The sequence below is a fragment of the Brassica oleracea genome, chromosome C2, assembly GCF_000695525.1.
Source record: "Brassica oleracea var. oleracea cultivar TO1000 chromosome C2, BOL, whole genome shotgun sequence".
In the NCBI taxonomy this organism is placed as follows: domain Eukaryota; kingdom Viridiplantae; phylum Streptophyta; class Magnoliopsida; order Brassicales; family Brassicaceae; genus Brassica; species Brassica oleracea.
The window spans coordinates 16,254,603-16,271,312 of NC_027749.1; the positions used below are offsets into that span (position 1 = coordinate 16,254,603).

General features: G+C 39.1%; 1 protein-coding gene and 1 long non-coding RNA gene across 2 annotated transcripts; one reads left to right on the forward strand and one right to left on the reverse strand.

The window, feature by feature from the left end:
* Positions 1-7,891: 7,891 nt before the first annotated feature.
* Positions 7,892-9,722, reverse strand: LOC106324846. The gene is made up of 2 exons (XR_001266745.1): positions 9,481-9,722; positions 7,892-9,169 (listed from the first exon to the last, which is right to left on the reverse strand). It is a non-coding gene; the product is annotated as an uncharacterized LOC106324846 (long non-coding RNA).
* Positions 9,723-10,032: 310 nt separating this feature from the next.
* On the forward strand, positions 10,033-11,968 carry LOC106323561 (60S ribosomal protein L17-2-like). The gene is made up of 7 exons (XM_013761663.1): positions 10,033-10,074; positions 10,465-10,572; positions 10,668-10,704; positions 10,797-10,837; positions 11,192-11,525; positions 11,609-11,676; positions 11,765-11,968. The coding sequence occupies exons 1-7, from the start codon at positions 10,033-10,035 to the stop codon at positions 11,807-11,809; spliced, it is 675 nt and encodes a 224-aa protein (XP_013617117.1). The 3' UTR covers positions 11,810-11,968.
* Positions 11,969-16,710: the final 4,742 nt, after the last annotated feature.

The window sequence follows — 16,710 nt, forward strand, 5'->3', positions numbered from 1 at the left end:
CGAGATTTATCTATGGATGACCTGGACAACGGAAGTAACATGGACCAGAGAGTGGCTTAGTTTGAAATAAACGTGCAGCACTCTACTGAAGACAAGTGTTATTCCTTAGTGGCCGTTCATAATAAGTGAGCATATGCAATGTTAAATCTGACTCAAGGGAAACACTACATGACCAGTACACGAGTGGACTTGTGATCAGATGGATCAGCTAGGACTCGGTACAAGTCAAGGTTGGTTTCCTTAAATCTAGTTGGATGGAATGAACCAATTCCAATCTGAATCCGTCCAAGGAAAGAATGAGGAAACTCAAGATGTTCGTTTCAATCAATGAAAGAACAAGATGTTAAGTATCTTAGTATGATGGGGATTCAGGTATATTATAATTGCTCTTGTGAGTGGTGTCAGCATTCGCAAAAGTAATACGCTTTGGAGAATGGTATGGGACGTTTTCCAAATGTGTGATCAAACCGAAATCCTACTCATCTAGGTACCCAATGGAAGTGGAAGTATTGAAGTTATTGGGAATGCAATGAGGGATGTTATGGGACGTCCTTCATGGTATGGTCATGAACCAAAGTATTTTTCCATGAGACAGTGGTATATGATTACAACAAGATGTTGTGAATCAGTCTAAGGTAGTTTATGTTTACGGTTGAGTGGTTTGGGGAACAAGGCAATCCACTAAAGCTTGGTTGCTAAGGGATTTGCAGGAGTCTACCAGGACTCAACAAGAGACATCACTCCTTAAGGATCCATATGGATCGGATAGGGCTCGACCAGTATGGCGAGTGACCTAGCGGATGGACCATGGTGGTATGCAATCGAGTCCAGGGATGGACCAGGGTTGGCTTACCAAACGAGTTCATATCTGCTAGGGCCCTCAAGCAGAAATGCTTGGTCTGGAACCTAGAATGTCTAGGGGATTCTGATGGGGGTCTCTGATAGGAACCCTCATGATTGGTGGTGTAATAATCCACGTACTTTCCGACACAGGGACTACACATAGGTTTTGTGAGTCCGGGAACTAGTCGGAAAGGGTCTATTCTGTCTGGACGCTGGTGATGATTTTGGGATAGTGAGGGTAGCCGGTGGGCAAGCCAGGAACTCATTAGGTCTCATGTCAAATATCCCAGTGTCAATTCAGGGAAAGGTATTCCCTGTGAATCTGTCTGTGTCCACCTAAAGAATCACGAAGTGATCCTAGGTATGGACTGGTTGGGAAAGTATCAGGCCACTCTCGATTGCCATAAAGTTCGTGGCAATTGGAGACTGGGCTTCATCCGATCCAGTACCAATGTCTGTGTCCGGCTCAAGAGAAAGTAGTGGTTTCAACAGTTCGAGCGATTCGGATGCTGAAACAGGGTTGTCAGTCCTTTTTGGCTACAATTACAACTACAGAGCTTGGCAGTTCTGTCTGTCTGAAAGACCTTTCAGAGGATTCGTTGGTGTCTAAGTTCCCAGAGTGTTCCAGTCGCTACAGGGTGTCCCCCCTGATAGGTCGGATCCATTTATGATTGAACTAGAGCCAGGGACAGCTCCGCTGTCCAAGAGTCCGTTTCTGTTGGCTCCCGCCGAGATGGCAGAGCCGAAGTTGACCGGGTCCGAGAGAGGACCATGGGCGCAGTACAACCAAGTCGGAGTTTGACCTAAGGTTGAGAATGATCAAGTCCAGTAAAGGACAAGGATCAGGCCACGACCTATTCGGAGAAGGACTTTAAGTAAGATCATTGAGTGATCGTGGTCCAGCTGTCAAGCAAGAGCAATTCGAGTCAATGGAGGACCTTTAAGCTCCGTAGATGTGGCAAAGGTAAAGTCTTGCAATACTTGCATAGATCTAGAAATAATGCTTTAGGGGAAAGGAACCTCAGAATCGTATGACTTGGTTTGGGTTTAGGATTGACCTTTAAGCTAATTGGTAGTTGAGTACACTGACCAAAGCTAAGGTGATTCGACCAGACAAGTGTTAGATTGGTTTTAGACCAATGGTTAATTAGAGAATAATCCGCTGCGTATATATTGAAAGGATCTAAGCTATAAAGGACTTATGAAATCTTTAGCTAAGGTCTAAGTTAGCCCTCGCCTTTAGGCGATATTATAATTAAAAGGCGAAAATTAAGAGGTTCGGCCAGAAAGTGGACCGAGCGACGTAAGGCTTCGACCACGGCCTAGTCGGCCAGATCGGGGTGTTACTTGTCGCATCCCTGTCCCGAGATCTTGACATATGGCCTAGACGTTTCGATAGAAACGAGACTGCCTTTGTTCAGATCAAGAGAATTGATCGTGAACAAGGTGGGATGAGTGAAATTATCAGAATGGATCATGGGTCTATGTCAATAAATGGATCAAAGGACTTAGAAGGATTGAATAGGATGAAGAGAACAAGTTGGGAGAGTTTTACAATAGCTGGACGATGTAGACGAGTAGCTCGATCAGCTGAACAAAGCTCGATCCAGTGCAGTCTAGCTCGGTCCAAGTTATGTCAGCTCAACTAGCTGAGCTACTAGCTCACTCAGCTGGGTCAGCTGGGAGTCAGATCAACTCAGCTGGACTGAGTGTTTGGGTCTCGGGCAGTTGGGCCGGGTTCGGACTATGGTCGGACCATATGGTCGACCAAAGGTGGCTACGGGCCGGTGGGCTCTTGTGGTCGGGCCATGGGCTTGGGATATCAGTTTGGGCTTGGGTTTGACATGCCTAGATGTTGTTGGACGTGCCTAGATGTATCTGGAAACCTCCAAGATCCAACAGGTGCAATCTGGACCGTTGATTGTAATCGATGGCCAAGATCTGTTCCGAAAGGATGCTTGGAAGGGATGTGTTCCTTCGCACATGCCCTTTGGTTTTCTATATAAAGGGAGGACGTCCAGGGATAAATTCATTCATTATCATTCAGTCTCATTCTGTCTGAGACAAAGGACACACGTCCTAAACAAAGGGATCCCCCAATGAGAACCGAGGATCCAAGCCGGAAGGGCAGAATCCGGGATCCAAGCCATAAGGGCACGATCCGGTTCATGGTGGGTATGGCTTTAGCCATATGAGGCCGTGGCTTATAGAATCCACTGAGGCCAATAGGAAGACCTATTCCTGGAGGGAAATAGGCGCAAAGGACCAAGGGTCCAAGGGTAGTGTCATGGTTGGTTACGTTGATCGCTAACCATAGCCGAGAGGTTGGATCAAAAGGGTACTAGTCTCCAAAGGTTGCGTGTTGCCAAGGGTCATGAGTTACCAAAGGTTGTGAGATACCAAAGGATGCAAGTAACCAAAAGGTACGAGATACCAAGGGTTGCAAGTATCAAAAGGTACGAGGACCAAAAGGTACCAATGACCAAAGGGTGCATCGTGATCCCAAGGATGCAATGTATCATGATCCAAGATCTGCGATCATGTCGTGATCCAAGAGGTACGAACGTGTTGTGATCCAAGAGGTACGAACGTGTCGTGATCCAAGAGGTACAAACGTATCATGATCCATGGGATGTGAACGGGTTGTGACCGAAAGTGTACGAACGGGTCGGGACCGAAAGGGTACGAACGGATCGGGACCAAAAAGGGTACGAGTGATTCGATGGTTAAAAGGTCTGGTTAAGTTCCAAGGCCGGTCAGGCCAGATGATGACTCATCAGTTCCAAGTCATGTGAGGATGGTTGGTTGATTGACTTAGGATCTAATGAGCTTTGTTAGTCTAGAAGATGGACTTGGTACTATTTCCTATAAGGCAAAAGGATTTCGGATTGTGCATGAGCCAAGAAAGGCCAAATGTATATCCTTATCCTTTCAAAGACTTCTCAAAGCAAAAGGCCAGATGTATATCCTTATCCTTTCAAAGACTTCTCAAAGGTTACTTATGTCTGTGGGGATGGTTGGTTGAATGACTAAGTACCTAGGGGAGCTGTGAAGTGGACCGAGCGACGTAAGGCTTCGACCGCGGCCTAGTCGGCCGGATCGGGGTGTTACACCAATTCTGCTATTTTCAGTGTGTCCCTTAGATCAATATCCAGATTACTAAACACTTTGTTATTCCGAGCTTTCCATATATACCACAATATCCATGCAAATTGGTGGTCATCGATCTAGCCTTGGATTGACTCTCCAAAATAGGTCATCCATGTTGGCGAAGAAAGAACTAAAAGGAAAAATATTGGGGTTCGATGGTATCTTAGATAAAGCCCATACTTGACGTGCTGGAGGACATTCAAAAAACACATGGTTTATTGATTCCTCCAGATCTCCACATCGAGACAACGTATATTCCCTTGTATTCCCCTTGTTTGTAGATTTTTCATTACCGCTATACATCCTGAAAGGATTTGCCATAAGAAATGTTTTATCTTTGGGGGACACCGCACTTTCCAGCAGAAAGCTTTTAGTATATCCACTGTGGGACCAATAAATTCTGGTGGTTTTTCCCTATCAGAATAGACCCGCTCCATTTGATAACCTGATTGAACCGAGTATTTCCCATTGTTAGTGAAATGCCATCTATTCCTATCTTCCATCGGATTTCTACTCAAAGGTATACTTTCTATAATTTGTGCATCATGAGGATCTATCAAAGCCCAGATTGCCTGTAAATTCCATGTTCGGGATTCCGAGTTAATGAGAGAATCCACTGTAAGGTCCGGGGAACTGTTTTGAAGGTTTTTGTTTGCTGGTCTCGGACGAGTGGCTGGGATCCAAGGATCATTCCATACTGAGATAGATGAACTTGTTCCCACCTTTTTAATTAGTCCTTTACAAACCAAAGATTTAGCAGAAGTAATACTCCTTCAGCCATATGACGGGGAGTATGAACGGATCGGTTCCAAGGGTGAAGCATTCCTATAATACCGTCCTTTGAAGACTCTTGAAAAAAAAGTATTTGGCTTCTCAATCAGCCTTCACAATTGCTTTCCAAGCATCACCGTGTTAAAATCAATAAGATCCTTAAACCCTAATCCACCATTATCTTTAGGAGCACATAATTTATCTCATGATTTCCAATGCATACCTTTTGTGCTTCCTCCTGGACTCCATCAAAACTGAGCTACTGCACTTGTTAGCTTTTTAACTGTAGCCTTTGGTAACCGATAAACAGACATCACATGATTTGACAATGCCGTAACCACCGATTTTATAATCACCTCTTTTCCTCCTTTAGTCAAGAATCGAAAAGTCCATCCATTAACCCTATTATTCAAGCGCTCTTGTACAAAGCCAAACACTTGTACCTAAATAAGATCCCATTCCTCCTATATTCTGGATTCCCAAAATATCTCTCAATAATTGACGGCTGGATTCTTCAATTTTATGTCCAAATTAAATTGAGGATTTCTGGAAATTAATTTGTTGCCCTGAGACCGTCTCATATACCTTTAGAATCCTGAGAATGGTTTGACATTCCTCTTTATTTGCCTTGCAAAAGAAAAGACTGTCATCTGCAAATAGCAAATGAGAAATTGCTGGACAAGCCCTTGCTACCTTCAGGCCAGTTAATTGTTTCGCTCTCTCCGCCTTCTTAATATTCACAATTAATGCATCAGTGCACATGGTGAATAAATAAGGAGACAAAGGATCCCCTTGACGTAAGCCCCGCTGGGGGGTTATGAGACCTCGTGGCTGGCCATTGAGGAGTACCCTATATTGAACCGACGATATACATTCCAACATTATATTGATCCATCGAGGATCAAATCCCATTTTGTGAAGAAGAACCTCAATAAAACTCCACTCTATCCTATCATATGCCTTGCTCATATCTGTTTTGATCGCCATAAACTTGTTTTGGCAAGACTTATTGGTTTTCAATCCATGAAACATTTCCTGCTCTGCGCTATAATAATATTATCTGATATTAACCTGCCCGCCACAAAAGCCGATTGTGTCTCCGAGATTAGTTGTGGTAGGAAAATTTTCAATCTTTGACACAAGACTTTCGAGATGATCATATAACCAACATTACATAGACTTATCGGCCTTAGTTCCGTCACCCTTGTAGGTCTCTCTATTTTTCAAATCATACAAATATTAGTAATATTTAAACGTGGATCCATATTTCCTGTAACCATAAAATTATTCACTATCTCAACCACATCCTTCTTAATAACATACCAGGAATGTTGAAAAAAGAGAGCTGTCATTCCATCCAGACCTGGCGCTTTCTCCGGGTGCATCATGAATAAAGCTTGTCGAACCTCTTTCTCCGTTGCTAGTCTTAATAAAATTTGATTCATTTGAGGGGAGATAGACGGAACTATCTCTTCCAAAAAGCCATCAAATTCCGTTGGACCAGTGGTGCTAAACAAATCATCAAAATGGTCAACCGCCACCTTCTCAACTCCATTCTCCTCTGTTATCCAATTACCCATATCATCATGGAGTCCCACTATTTTGTTGCTAACCCTACGCTGCTTTGTTAAGGCATGATAAAACTTAGTATTAACATCCCCAGATGAATACCACATATTTCGGCTTTTCTGGTGCCAAATTACTCCTCATCCTTATAAGCCTTTTGTAACTTCTTGGATACCTCAAGAATCTCCTCTTGTGTTCTATTATTATCCATTTGAACTTCTTCCAATGCCTGTTGAAGATCTTTAATTTTGTCCTTCCCGTATGGATGGTTATCTTTTCGCCATGACGATATTTCATGGCGGCAATTATTAATTTTTGTAACAACATCCGCAATCTGTCCTCCCTGATTTTCTGTCCAGCCTGCTACTATCGATTCCATGAGACCCTCCTGTCCAACCCATCTCTTATCAAACCTGAACTGTCCCTTTCTCTTTCGTGATAATTTATCCTCCAGAAAAGCAACCACAGGACGGTGATTAGAACCCACCATCTTCAGATATTCTGTGTAAGAGCGTGGGAAAAGCGTATGTCATTCCTCATTTGCCAAGGCCCGATCCAATCGACATCTAACCATCACTGCTCCTTTTCCTTTTCCCCTCCTTCCTTGCCAAGACAGTTTATTACCTCGAGCCGGAAATTCTAGTAATCGACTATTTTTTATCATGTTGTTAAAAGGAATGAAGGAAGTTGTACATCTTAGTGCTCCCCCATCCTTTTCATGATTCCCCGTAACCTCATTTAGATCGCCAATAATAAACCAAAGTTCAGATCGTGATAATCCAAACCGAGTTAGTCTCTCCCATACCTGTTCTCTTAACTCTTGTACCGGATCCCCATAGACAAAGGTAAGGAAAACTTGCTTTCCTTTGACCACCGCCTCTATATCTATCATTCTGTTGCTAGAATATAAGATTTTTACTTGATATTCGTTGTTATAAAAAAGAGCCAAACCGCCGCTCCGCCCATTTGGATCCACAGTAACCAACCTATCATATCCATAGTGTGATTGAAACCCTTGTACGAATTCGAAATCTTGTTTCGTTTCAGATAAAAATAAAAAATCTGGTTTATGTTTGTGCCATATCTCCCAGAGATAACTTATGGTCCAATGACTTTCGAGTCCTCTAACATTCCAACTTAATATTTCCATATATAAAAATATTTGTATTGCTCCATCGAGACATAACATACATGTTTAATGATACCTGGAAATGTTTTAACATCAAAACCCCACAGCCACCATATCAGAACCGCATCCAAGTATTCGCCAAACCCATGTAAAACAAAACCACACCATCCTAGTTCAACAATCTGATGTAAACCATTGTACCATTTTTTCCAAAATAGTTGGCAGTCACGAATACAAACCAATTTTAAATTATATTCTATTATCAAAAACCTCCAAGGCTTCCCAAAGTGCCGAAAGGGAACCTGTATTAACAATGAAATAATACAATACCAATCATAATCCATTATCATAGAGGAATAATTTTTAATAAACTCCGGATTAAACATATTGAAAAATCCATTCCACTCAGCAATAGTGAGTTTCCTCCTCATGTCCTCAAACCAACACTTTACCATAGAATCCACAGAAGAATCAAAGAGAGATTTTTTTGAGTATGACCAATTGCCTAATACATACCACACTTCCTTGTATGTTTGCACGTCAAAGTCTACAACTACAAAAGTCATGTTTGACCTGATTGACCTTACTCTCCACAAAATTATAACACAAGAACAAAAAGAAATATGTACCCTCTTATAAACTGATCACACCTTATCAAGACAAAAAACTAATCCAGACACAACATTAAACTCTCTATTTTGATGCAATGACTGCCATATAACCCTCATGTACTGGATCTCCTTTGCGTACTCCAGTCTCCATGAACCTCCTCCCTCGAGCCTTCTTTGTAACCTATAGAACTTCACCCACTGATTCTCAAACCTCTTCCGCTCCTGCCAATTAAGAAAAGAGAGTCTGCACACATGCCAAAACTGAAGCAAGATTCCGGATTTGGTTACGTGTATCTCTCTCCTCCATTTTCCACGCCCCATCGATTCTGTATTGATATCAAAGACTCTCCCAAGATGACCATTTTTTAATTTCCAGATGTAAAAGCCATCACCAGTGTTTAAAACAGTGACCCTTAACAACCCAAGAAACTGTGGAAACCAAGAAACATTATTACTCCAGCATATCAAAGCACACCAACATAATAATGCAGTAACTACTTCCCTTCTACCCTTAAAACAAATTAAAACATCAATACTCATAGAGCTCATTAAACCAATTGAACCCCCCCNNCCCCCAAATCCAATTCCTTCGTACTTAATCTCACTTCGGGTAAGACTTGATCCATAACATCAATACTCATAGAGCTCCTTAGTCGTAAATCCCTCAACCAGATCAAATAGCTATCCCTCGTCTTCGCCCAATATCCTGTGAATCCTATCTTTTCTTTTCCCTTAAAACCTTCCTTAAGATTTAACTGATCTTTTCCTTCGGCATCTCCATGAATCTTCCGTATCCCTTTGATTCTCGATGAATAAAGATGCCCAATCCGATCGTAGTCTCCAGATCCCCATCGATTCCCCGGATCCCAATTTCGAAAATCCATCAGAACCCTAAAAAATATCGCTATCGCCATCGCCGTCGCCTTTATTTTGGACCACAGAAATAATCACTAATCTAGTATTATATTAAATGATATATCAGTAGTTATGTTATCTTTAAAAAGCTTAATAACAACCAAAACTAGTCAACTTTTAGCTTCATCAGAGTCATCGTTTTGCCTAGGTCTGGGTCATATAAGTGCTCTTCCCGAAACTTCTCCTGTTAATGTAGATCAGTGAAGTCACATAAGTGTACCGTAGAACAAGAAGCATAACTGATTCTTGTAATTGATTCACAGAAAAAAGTGTAAGAAAAACATTGACAATAGATCATTATAACTCATAAAGAACCATCAATTAAGAAATTTTCAATTTTATCCCATAATCTCAATCGTCACCAAATAAAGGTTTCAACTTTCTACCAAGTTGAAACCTTAGAATTTCCAATCACGAGAACCTGCGATTCGAACATGAACCAACAAAAATCTTATTACAAATCAAAGTTTAATCAACAACTACCATAATGCTTACCTTGTAAACTTGGTCTATAATCACATCACTAATGATGCTAGTGTTCAAAGGTGAATCTTTCGAGAAGAGCTTTGGGATCATTCTTATCGGCGGACTGTTAAAGTTATGGATCTGCTATGTACTCATTTCGAGACTGGTGTGGGGAGAGAGAGAGAGAGAGAGAGAGATTTGGAAACTTTAGACGTCTAGATATTAGGGGTGCGTATAGAACAATAGGGCGCTCTCTCACCATATTTGATAGGTTAAACATTGTTATTTCCATTTTTCTAATATGTTCCCTTTCATATATACTCACTATTTAAACAAAAAAATATATACCCACCACAAATTCTTTTAATACTTTCAACTTAAAATATGATAAATAAAATTTTAATAATTATACTAAAAATATAATAAAAATGTAATAAAAATTAATTTAATTATCAAATTACTCGAATTTTTACTATTTTTTTTTTCAAAAAAGAAAAGCAATCATACATTGCAAATGTTCAAACATCAACAGTACTCATATTGGAACGATATATGCATCGCAAACCACCATATTTTTCAACTATGTATGTTCAAGCTGTTTATGACTTTCACCAAGTTCTTGAGGTCTTAAACAGACACCTGATGCATTGTTTGATACTTTCAATCAATTTCTCTTTAATATTATGAGATAATGCATAATTGGTTTACAGTTGTATTTCGACTATGTATCATGTTAAGTTTCGTGGCATATGACTCAAAATCAGTAATGCATTATATTAATTCATGTCGTTTATAGATCATTTTATGTATCTTTGAACTTATAATATGAAATCAGAACCACTGAAACCTCTCAAAATATTATACCGTGAAATTCTAGCGGCTTTCATACCAATAGGTAACCACTGAAACCTCGTATTTGGTACTAACATTAGTGAGAGAAGATAGTCACAAAGCGGAAGAAGCAGAATAGGCCAATCCATAAAGTATTAACGGGTTAGCCCATGAAATTAACAGGCCCACATTCCTAGACCAATTAGGGTTTATGTCGTTTCGCCTAATATAAAGTCTTCGTTACACTTCTCTCATCGTTTCTGCAGCCAATTCTCCCGTTTAGCAGCAATGGTAAGCTTCTCTCACGCATCATCTCTTTTACCTCATATTGCACAGATTTAACCTAGACTCAGCCTTCTGATTTTTGTTATTCTGCGTTTCGCTAGGTGAAGTACTCTCAAGAACCCGACAATCAGACCAAGTGTAAACCTCCTTGATCTCAGTACCATTTTACCCTTTTTTCTATTCGATTTTGATTAATTCTTTTGCTAAAAATCTGCGTTTGATCATTGCAGCTTGTAAGGCTAGAGGATCCGACCTTAGGGTTCACTTCAAGGTAATAACATTCTCTCTTGTCTTTTTTTTTTTAAGAGTTTGATGTAAGGGAATGGTAGTTTAGTCTTATCTAAGGAAAACCTGATTTAGAAAAAGCAGAGCTCTGTTGCATTTGACAGATCTCACGTATACTTCAGGGAAATTGAATTGGTCATCGTGATTGGGTGAATCTGAGTTTTGATTTTATTACAACTAAAAGGTTCAGTACATGATGGTACACTGATTTCTTAGTTTATGTCTTATTTTAGTGACTTACGGTTCAGTAAATGATCCCACATTTCTCGTTCTTTGTTTGGTTTTCTTGTTCTGTCGATGAGTTCTTATAGTGTTTTTTTTGTCTTGTTGTTTGATACAGAACACCCGTGAAACAGCGCACGCCATCAGGAAGCTACCATTGCTCAAGGCGAAGAGGTACCTTGAAGATGTGATAGCTCACAAGCAAGCCATTCCCTTCACCCGTTTCTGCAGAGGTGTTGGAAGGACTGCCCAAGCCAAGAACAGGCACTCTAATGGTCAGGGACGTTGGCCTGCGAAGTCTGCTCAGTTCGTTCTTGATTTGCTTAAGAACGCTGAGAGCAATGCTGAGGTGAAAGGTTTGGATGTTGATGCCCTCTTCATATCACACATCCAAGTGAACCAGGCCGCAAAGCAAAGGAGAAGGACTTACCGTGCCCACGGAAGAATCAATCGTAAGTTTTGTAATTCACTTCTCTCATTGGTTTATGTTTTTTTTCTCTTGTTTGACTCGCATTGTTTCTTTTCTTGTTTGTAGCTTACATGTCAAACCCATGCCACATTGAGTTGATTTTGTCTGAGAAAGAAGAGTCTGTCAAGAAAGAGGTATTAACTCTGTTCCCATTGTTAAATCCCGGATTTAAGCATGTTAATAAGAGTGATTTTCATGTTATGTTGTTTTCGATATTTGTAGCCGGAGACGCAGTTGGCAGCTAAGTCTAAGAAATCAGCAGCTTAAGCTTTCTTTGTTTTTTTTTAGTCTCCTTTTTGTGTTGTTGAAAGAGATTTTGTTTCATTTTTCTCCATCTTTGCAAGACGATAGATATGTTTTTTGTTGGATCTTTTGTTCAGTGTTGCTGTTTGATGATGGTTAGTATTATTCATTCGATCTTTTCTAGTTCCGCTAAGTTTATATCCTGCTTGGTGTCAGTAGACATTCTATTGCTGGATCTTTCATGTCCCCGTCTTGGTCTTTTCCTTCCAACTCGTCTGGTTAAAGCCAGGATGTATCAACCTTAAGAGACTGGTAGTAGTGACAGGATTGAGGCTTTATGTCATGTGCCACTTGTTGAAACTTCATTAACTCGCTGTTCTTCGGATCACTTATTACCAATTATCTGAATATGACAGAATGGTCCAGCCATTTTAGACGATTTCTTATCTTTAATGTCATATGGTTAGCAAGACGTTAATTTTATATATATTATTAAAACTGAAATACTTTTTGGTACGGTTCGGAAACAAAATAACGATATAAATGAGAATTGTTTCAAAATATAGATAACATTATTATTTTTATTTACACATCTAGCCATTACATTTATAATAAATTAACTTTTTTTGTATTTTTTTATTTATAGATTCTACGATTGCATTTAAAATTAATTTAAATTAATTAATTACGAACACCGAGTAATATCTGGGTAACTATTTTCGTCATAACATCACTTATCATCATATATTATTGAAACATATGTTAGTTGAAGTATATATATATATCATGGGGACTACATATATTGAACCAACCAACAGATATGAATGGTAAAAGCACTTTAAGCGTTGAAGATCAAGCATATAATGCAGATCAAGCGGGACAAGTAAAGATCAAGCGGAATAAGTGTAGCTCAAGTAGATAAAGTGTAGATCATGCCAGAAAAATGCAGATAAAGTAATTTATTATAAATTATGAATGATAAAAGCAGTTCAAAACTGTATATTATATATTGAAACAATAAAAACTACACTAAAATATCAAAACAAATATCTTAATTGTTATAAAATCGACCAAAATGCCTCTAGAATTTTTCATAAGATACTTGTACTTCTTCTATTTTCACTCTAGTTGATCGAGTTTTTCTTTGGAGAATCGGAAGGTTACACTAATATTAAACTCTTGGTTGAACTTATCACCGCAAAATATTCTACTAGTGGGTGTAGAATCTTTAAAACGGTAATTGATCATAAATATTAGTTGATCGTACAACTCAATAAATACTCGTTCTCGGTTAAGAGTCCATTTAAAATTGTCTTCTCTCAATAGATTTACAATATTTCAATCATTTAGCTATATATTGACTATTTAAAACATAAAAATTATTAATTACTTATTTGTGCCGATATTTATGTAGGAAGCTTTATATCTTCTTCTTTAGAAAATGTTGTGCGTTTGTCGGCGATTGAACATCATGTTTATAATTTTAAAATGACAAAAAATAGTATTAATGTGAGCTATATAGTTTGAGCTAATCATAATCATCGTACATTATTTATAAAGTCAGATAAATATATTTTAAGTTAAGTGTATGTAGCAAAATTATTTATTGGCCAAAAAAAGAAAAAAAAATAGATCAACACCACCAAATATTAGCGGGTGAGATCTGCATCCAGATCAATAAATGTGGTCATATATATATATATATATAATTTTATCAACACCACATTTTATTAGTGTAAAACAGAAGTAGGAGTAAAATTATATATATATATGACCACATTTATTGATTTGTTTATTGATCTGCATGCAGATCTCATCCGCTAACATTTGGTGGTGTTGATCTTATTTTGGCCAATAAATAATTTTGTTACACACTTAACTTAAAATATATTTATCTGATTTTATAAATAATGTACGATGATTAACTCAAACTATATATCTCACATTAATACTATTTCTGTCATTTTAAAATTATAAACATGATGTCCAAACGCTGACAAAACACAACATTTTCTAAAGAAGAAGATACAAATCTTCCTACATAAATGTCAACATGGATAAGTAATTAATAATTTTTTTTATGTTTTAAAATAGTTAATATATAGGTAAATCACTACAAGAAAACATCACCTTAACGAGGGCGGTTTTCCTCGTTATTTCGTCGTAAAAGAGGCTTTACGACGAAATAGCGAGGAAGCGCGTTTGCTCGTTACTCGTCCGTCGTAACACATATTTCCTCGCTAATTCGTCGTAACTTAGCGAGGAATATATTTCGTCGTAAAGACGAAGTAGGGCGATTCGTCGTAAAGACCACGTCAATATTCCACGCAAAGACGTCGCTACAATTCCTCGTAAATACCTCGAAATGAGTTCCTCGTAACCTACACGTAAATACCTTGAAAGAGTTTCCTCGCAAAATACACGTAACAACCACGAAACGATTTCCTCGTAAAATACTCGTAAACTTTTCCTCGTTATTTCCTCGCAAATGTTTCCTCGTAAAATAGTCGTTAATTGTTTCTCGTCATTTCCTCGTAAGGTTTCCACGTAAAGAGGTCGTACATTAGCTACGAATTTACTTCGTTTTTATTATTTTTACAGAATTTAAAAATATAATTAAAAAATAATTAAAATTATTTAATTTAATAATAAATTAAAATTTAAAATAAAAATAAATCAAAATGAAAATATTTTATATATAAATAAGTTTTGAATTTATATAATACAACAACCAAAAAAAAAAACTAAGGGTCGTTCATCGCCCGGTAGAATTCATCACTCCTCCTCGTAACATCCGCCTCGTTATGTACGTCGGATGACTCGCCTTGAATGGGATGTTGTTGTCGCATGTTCCTCAACATGGACTCCCATTCCGGATTTGTGGCCGCAATAACGTCCAAGAAGCCCTCGACTCCACCCATACGAGATTTTATCGAGGTCAACTCGTTACGCAGCTGAGCGGACTCTCTACGCAGCTCAGTGACTTCATCATCCCGTCGCTGACCATAAGACGATGTCGCTCTCGGAACATCGTTGACGGAACCAATACCCAACGTCCGTCCCTTTTTTTTAGGGACAACCTTAAAAACAAAAAAAAAATATTGTAAGTAAAAATTTAAAGTTAAATTAAATGAATAATTAAAAATTAATTTTTTTGAAAATTTACCTCCTCGTAAATCTTATCCACTTCAAGTGTGGATAAGGTGACGGGTAATCCGTCGGTAGACTGCTGGGTCAGCTGAGTCTGGCGGTCTTCAACCCGAGCAACTACGTCGTTGTAGATTTGCTCGGACTTGCCATCTACAAATACGCCCGCCTTGTTCTTGTGGGTCCTCTCGTAAAGTTCCATAAGAGACGGGAGATGTCCCGTCTCTTTGGCCTAAAAAAAACAGTTAAGAAAGTTAGAATAAATTAATATAATTATTAAAAAAATTATTTAATAAAATATTTAATTACCATTTCCAAACGGACACCGGCGTGGGGTTTTTGGCCCGTAGTGTGAAGCATCGGCCCGTTCCCGTGCTCATCAACCGTGTTACGGGGGTTAGAGCAAGCCTGGGCGATTCTAATCGAATCAGGAAGGCGCCAATAACGGATGAGGCCATCCCACACATCCGTGGTGAGCTCAGCGGGTTTGCCACGCTCATACCCCTTCACGATCCAGTCACCCTTCCAGTTGGAGACCGTGTCCAACAAGCGAACTTTCGCCTTCGCGTTAAACTTCTTCCTCACCCTCTCAGTGATCCCCAAAGCCCAATTATATTTTTGCTGTTGGAAAAAATAAATTAACAATTAGTTTTTTAGAAAGTATATATATAAATCATGAAAAAATTAAAATATATATAATTAATTAATAGAAACTTACAGCGTAAATTTTGAACCACGTCTTTCTGACGTAGTGAGGCGTCTTACTCCAGTTTGGATGTGCCATGGAGAAGTAACCCTTGATCGTGTCGGTTACGTCCGATGCAAGACATCCGTCAACCCCCCACCTGGAAAATACAAATTTAAAATATAAATTATTTTTAATGTTATAAAAGAAATTTAAACGAATTAAAAAAAAATTAATGCAACATACCACAAAGATCCGTCCGGTCGGTCGGGGTCGATGACTGGTAAACCTTCTCTGCCTGGCAGACTGAGAATGTCCTCTACAGTGTACTGCGAGTAAGGAGCACTAGGAGGCACCATCAGATCAGGATGAATATCGGCAACCATCGGAGGTGCCATCGGAGGAGGCACAGGAGGAGGCATCGGAGGAGGCACATGAGGAGCCGATGGTGCACTAGAAGAAGTAGACCCAGAGACTCTCTGAGTGTACTGAGTCTCGGGACAGTCTCCTGGCCCGAAGAACTGGGAGCGGAAGAAGAGGACGGGTCTAAACGACTACCCGGCTCACCGAAGATCTCTCTGTAATGGGCAGTAAGTCTTCCTTTTCGAACCTGGGAAAAAAATGAAATTTTTAAAATTAACATCAACAATATATTTCCCAACATTATCCACCTAATCAACACTAAATAACATAAAATCCGCAAACCTATCTAAATTCCCTATACTAACCACCTAATATCTAACCAAATCAGAGAGGAATCAGGCTTACCATTGCTACGAAATGGGGAGGAAGTAGAGAGGAAGTAGAAAGGAAAGAAAGAGTGAGCGCTCGGGTGTATATATAAGATTACATATCGTCGCAAATTCCTCGTAAGTTTACGACGAAATAGCGAGCAGTTACAAAGGCCCGTCTTTTTTTTTACGAGGAAATTGCGAGGAATCACAAAGGCCCGTGTTTTTGTTTACGAGGTATTAACGACGATTTTACCTACGTGGAATTAACGAGGCTTGCTTTCCTATAAATATACCCACAACTCTCATTCGCAAACCACACACAAACTCCCAAATCACACCTTATCTCAAATCACAATCCT

Bases quoted from the DNA above. Each gene is read 5' to 3' on its own strand.
- LOC106323561 (XM_013761663.1), top strand. From the start codon at position 10,033: ATGTATGTTCAAGCTGTTTATGACTTTCACCAAGTTCTTGAG. The intron at 10,075-10,464 runs GTCTTAAACAGA...TGAAATTAACAG, and splicing joins ACTTTCACCAAGTTCTTGAG to GCCCACATTCCTAGACCAAT. The intron at 10,838-11,191 runs GTAATAACATTC...TGTTTGATACAG, and splicing joins ACCTTAGGGTTCACTTCAAG to AACACCCGTGAAACAGCGCA.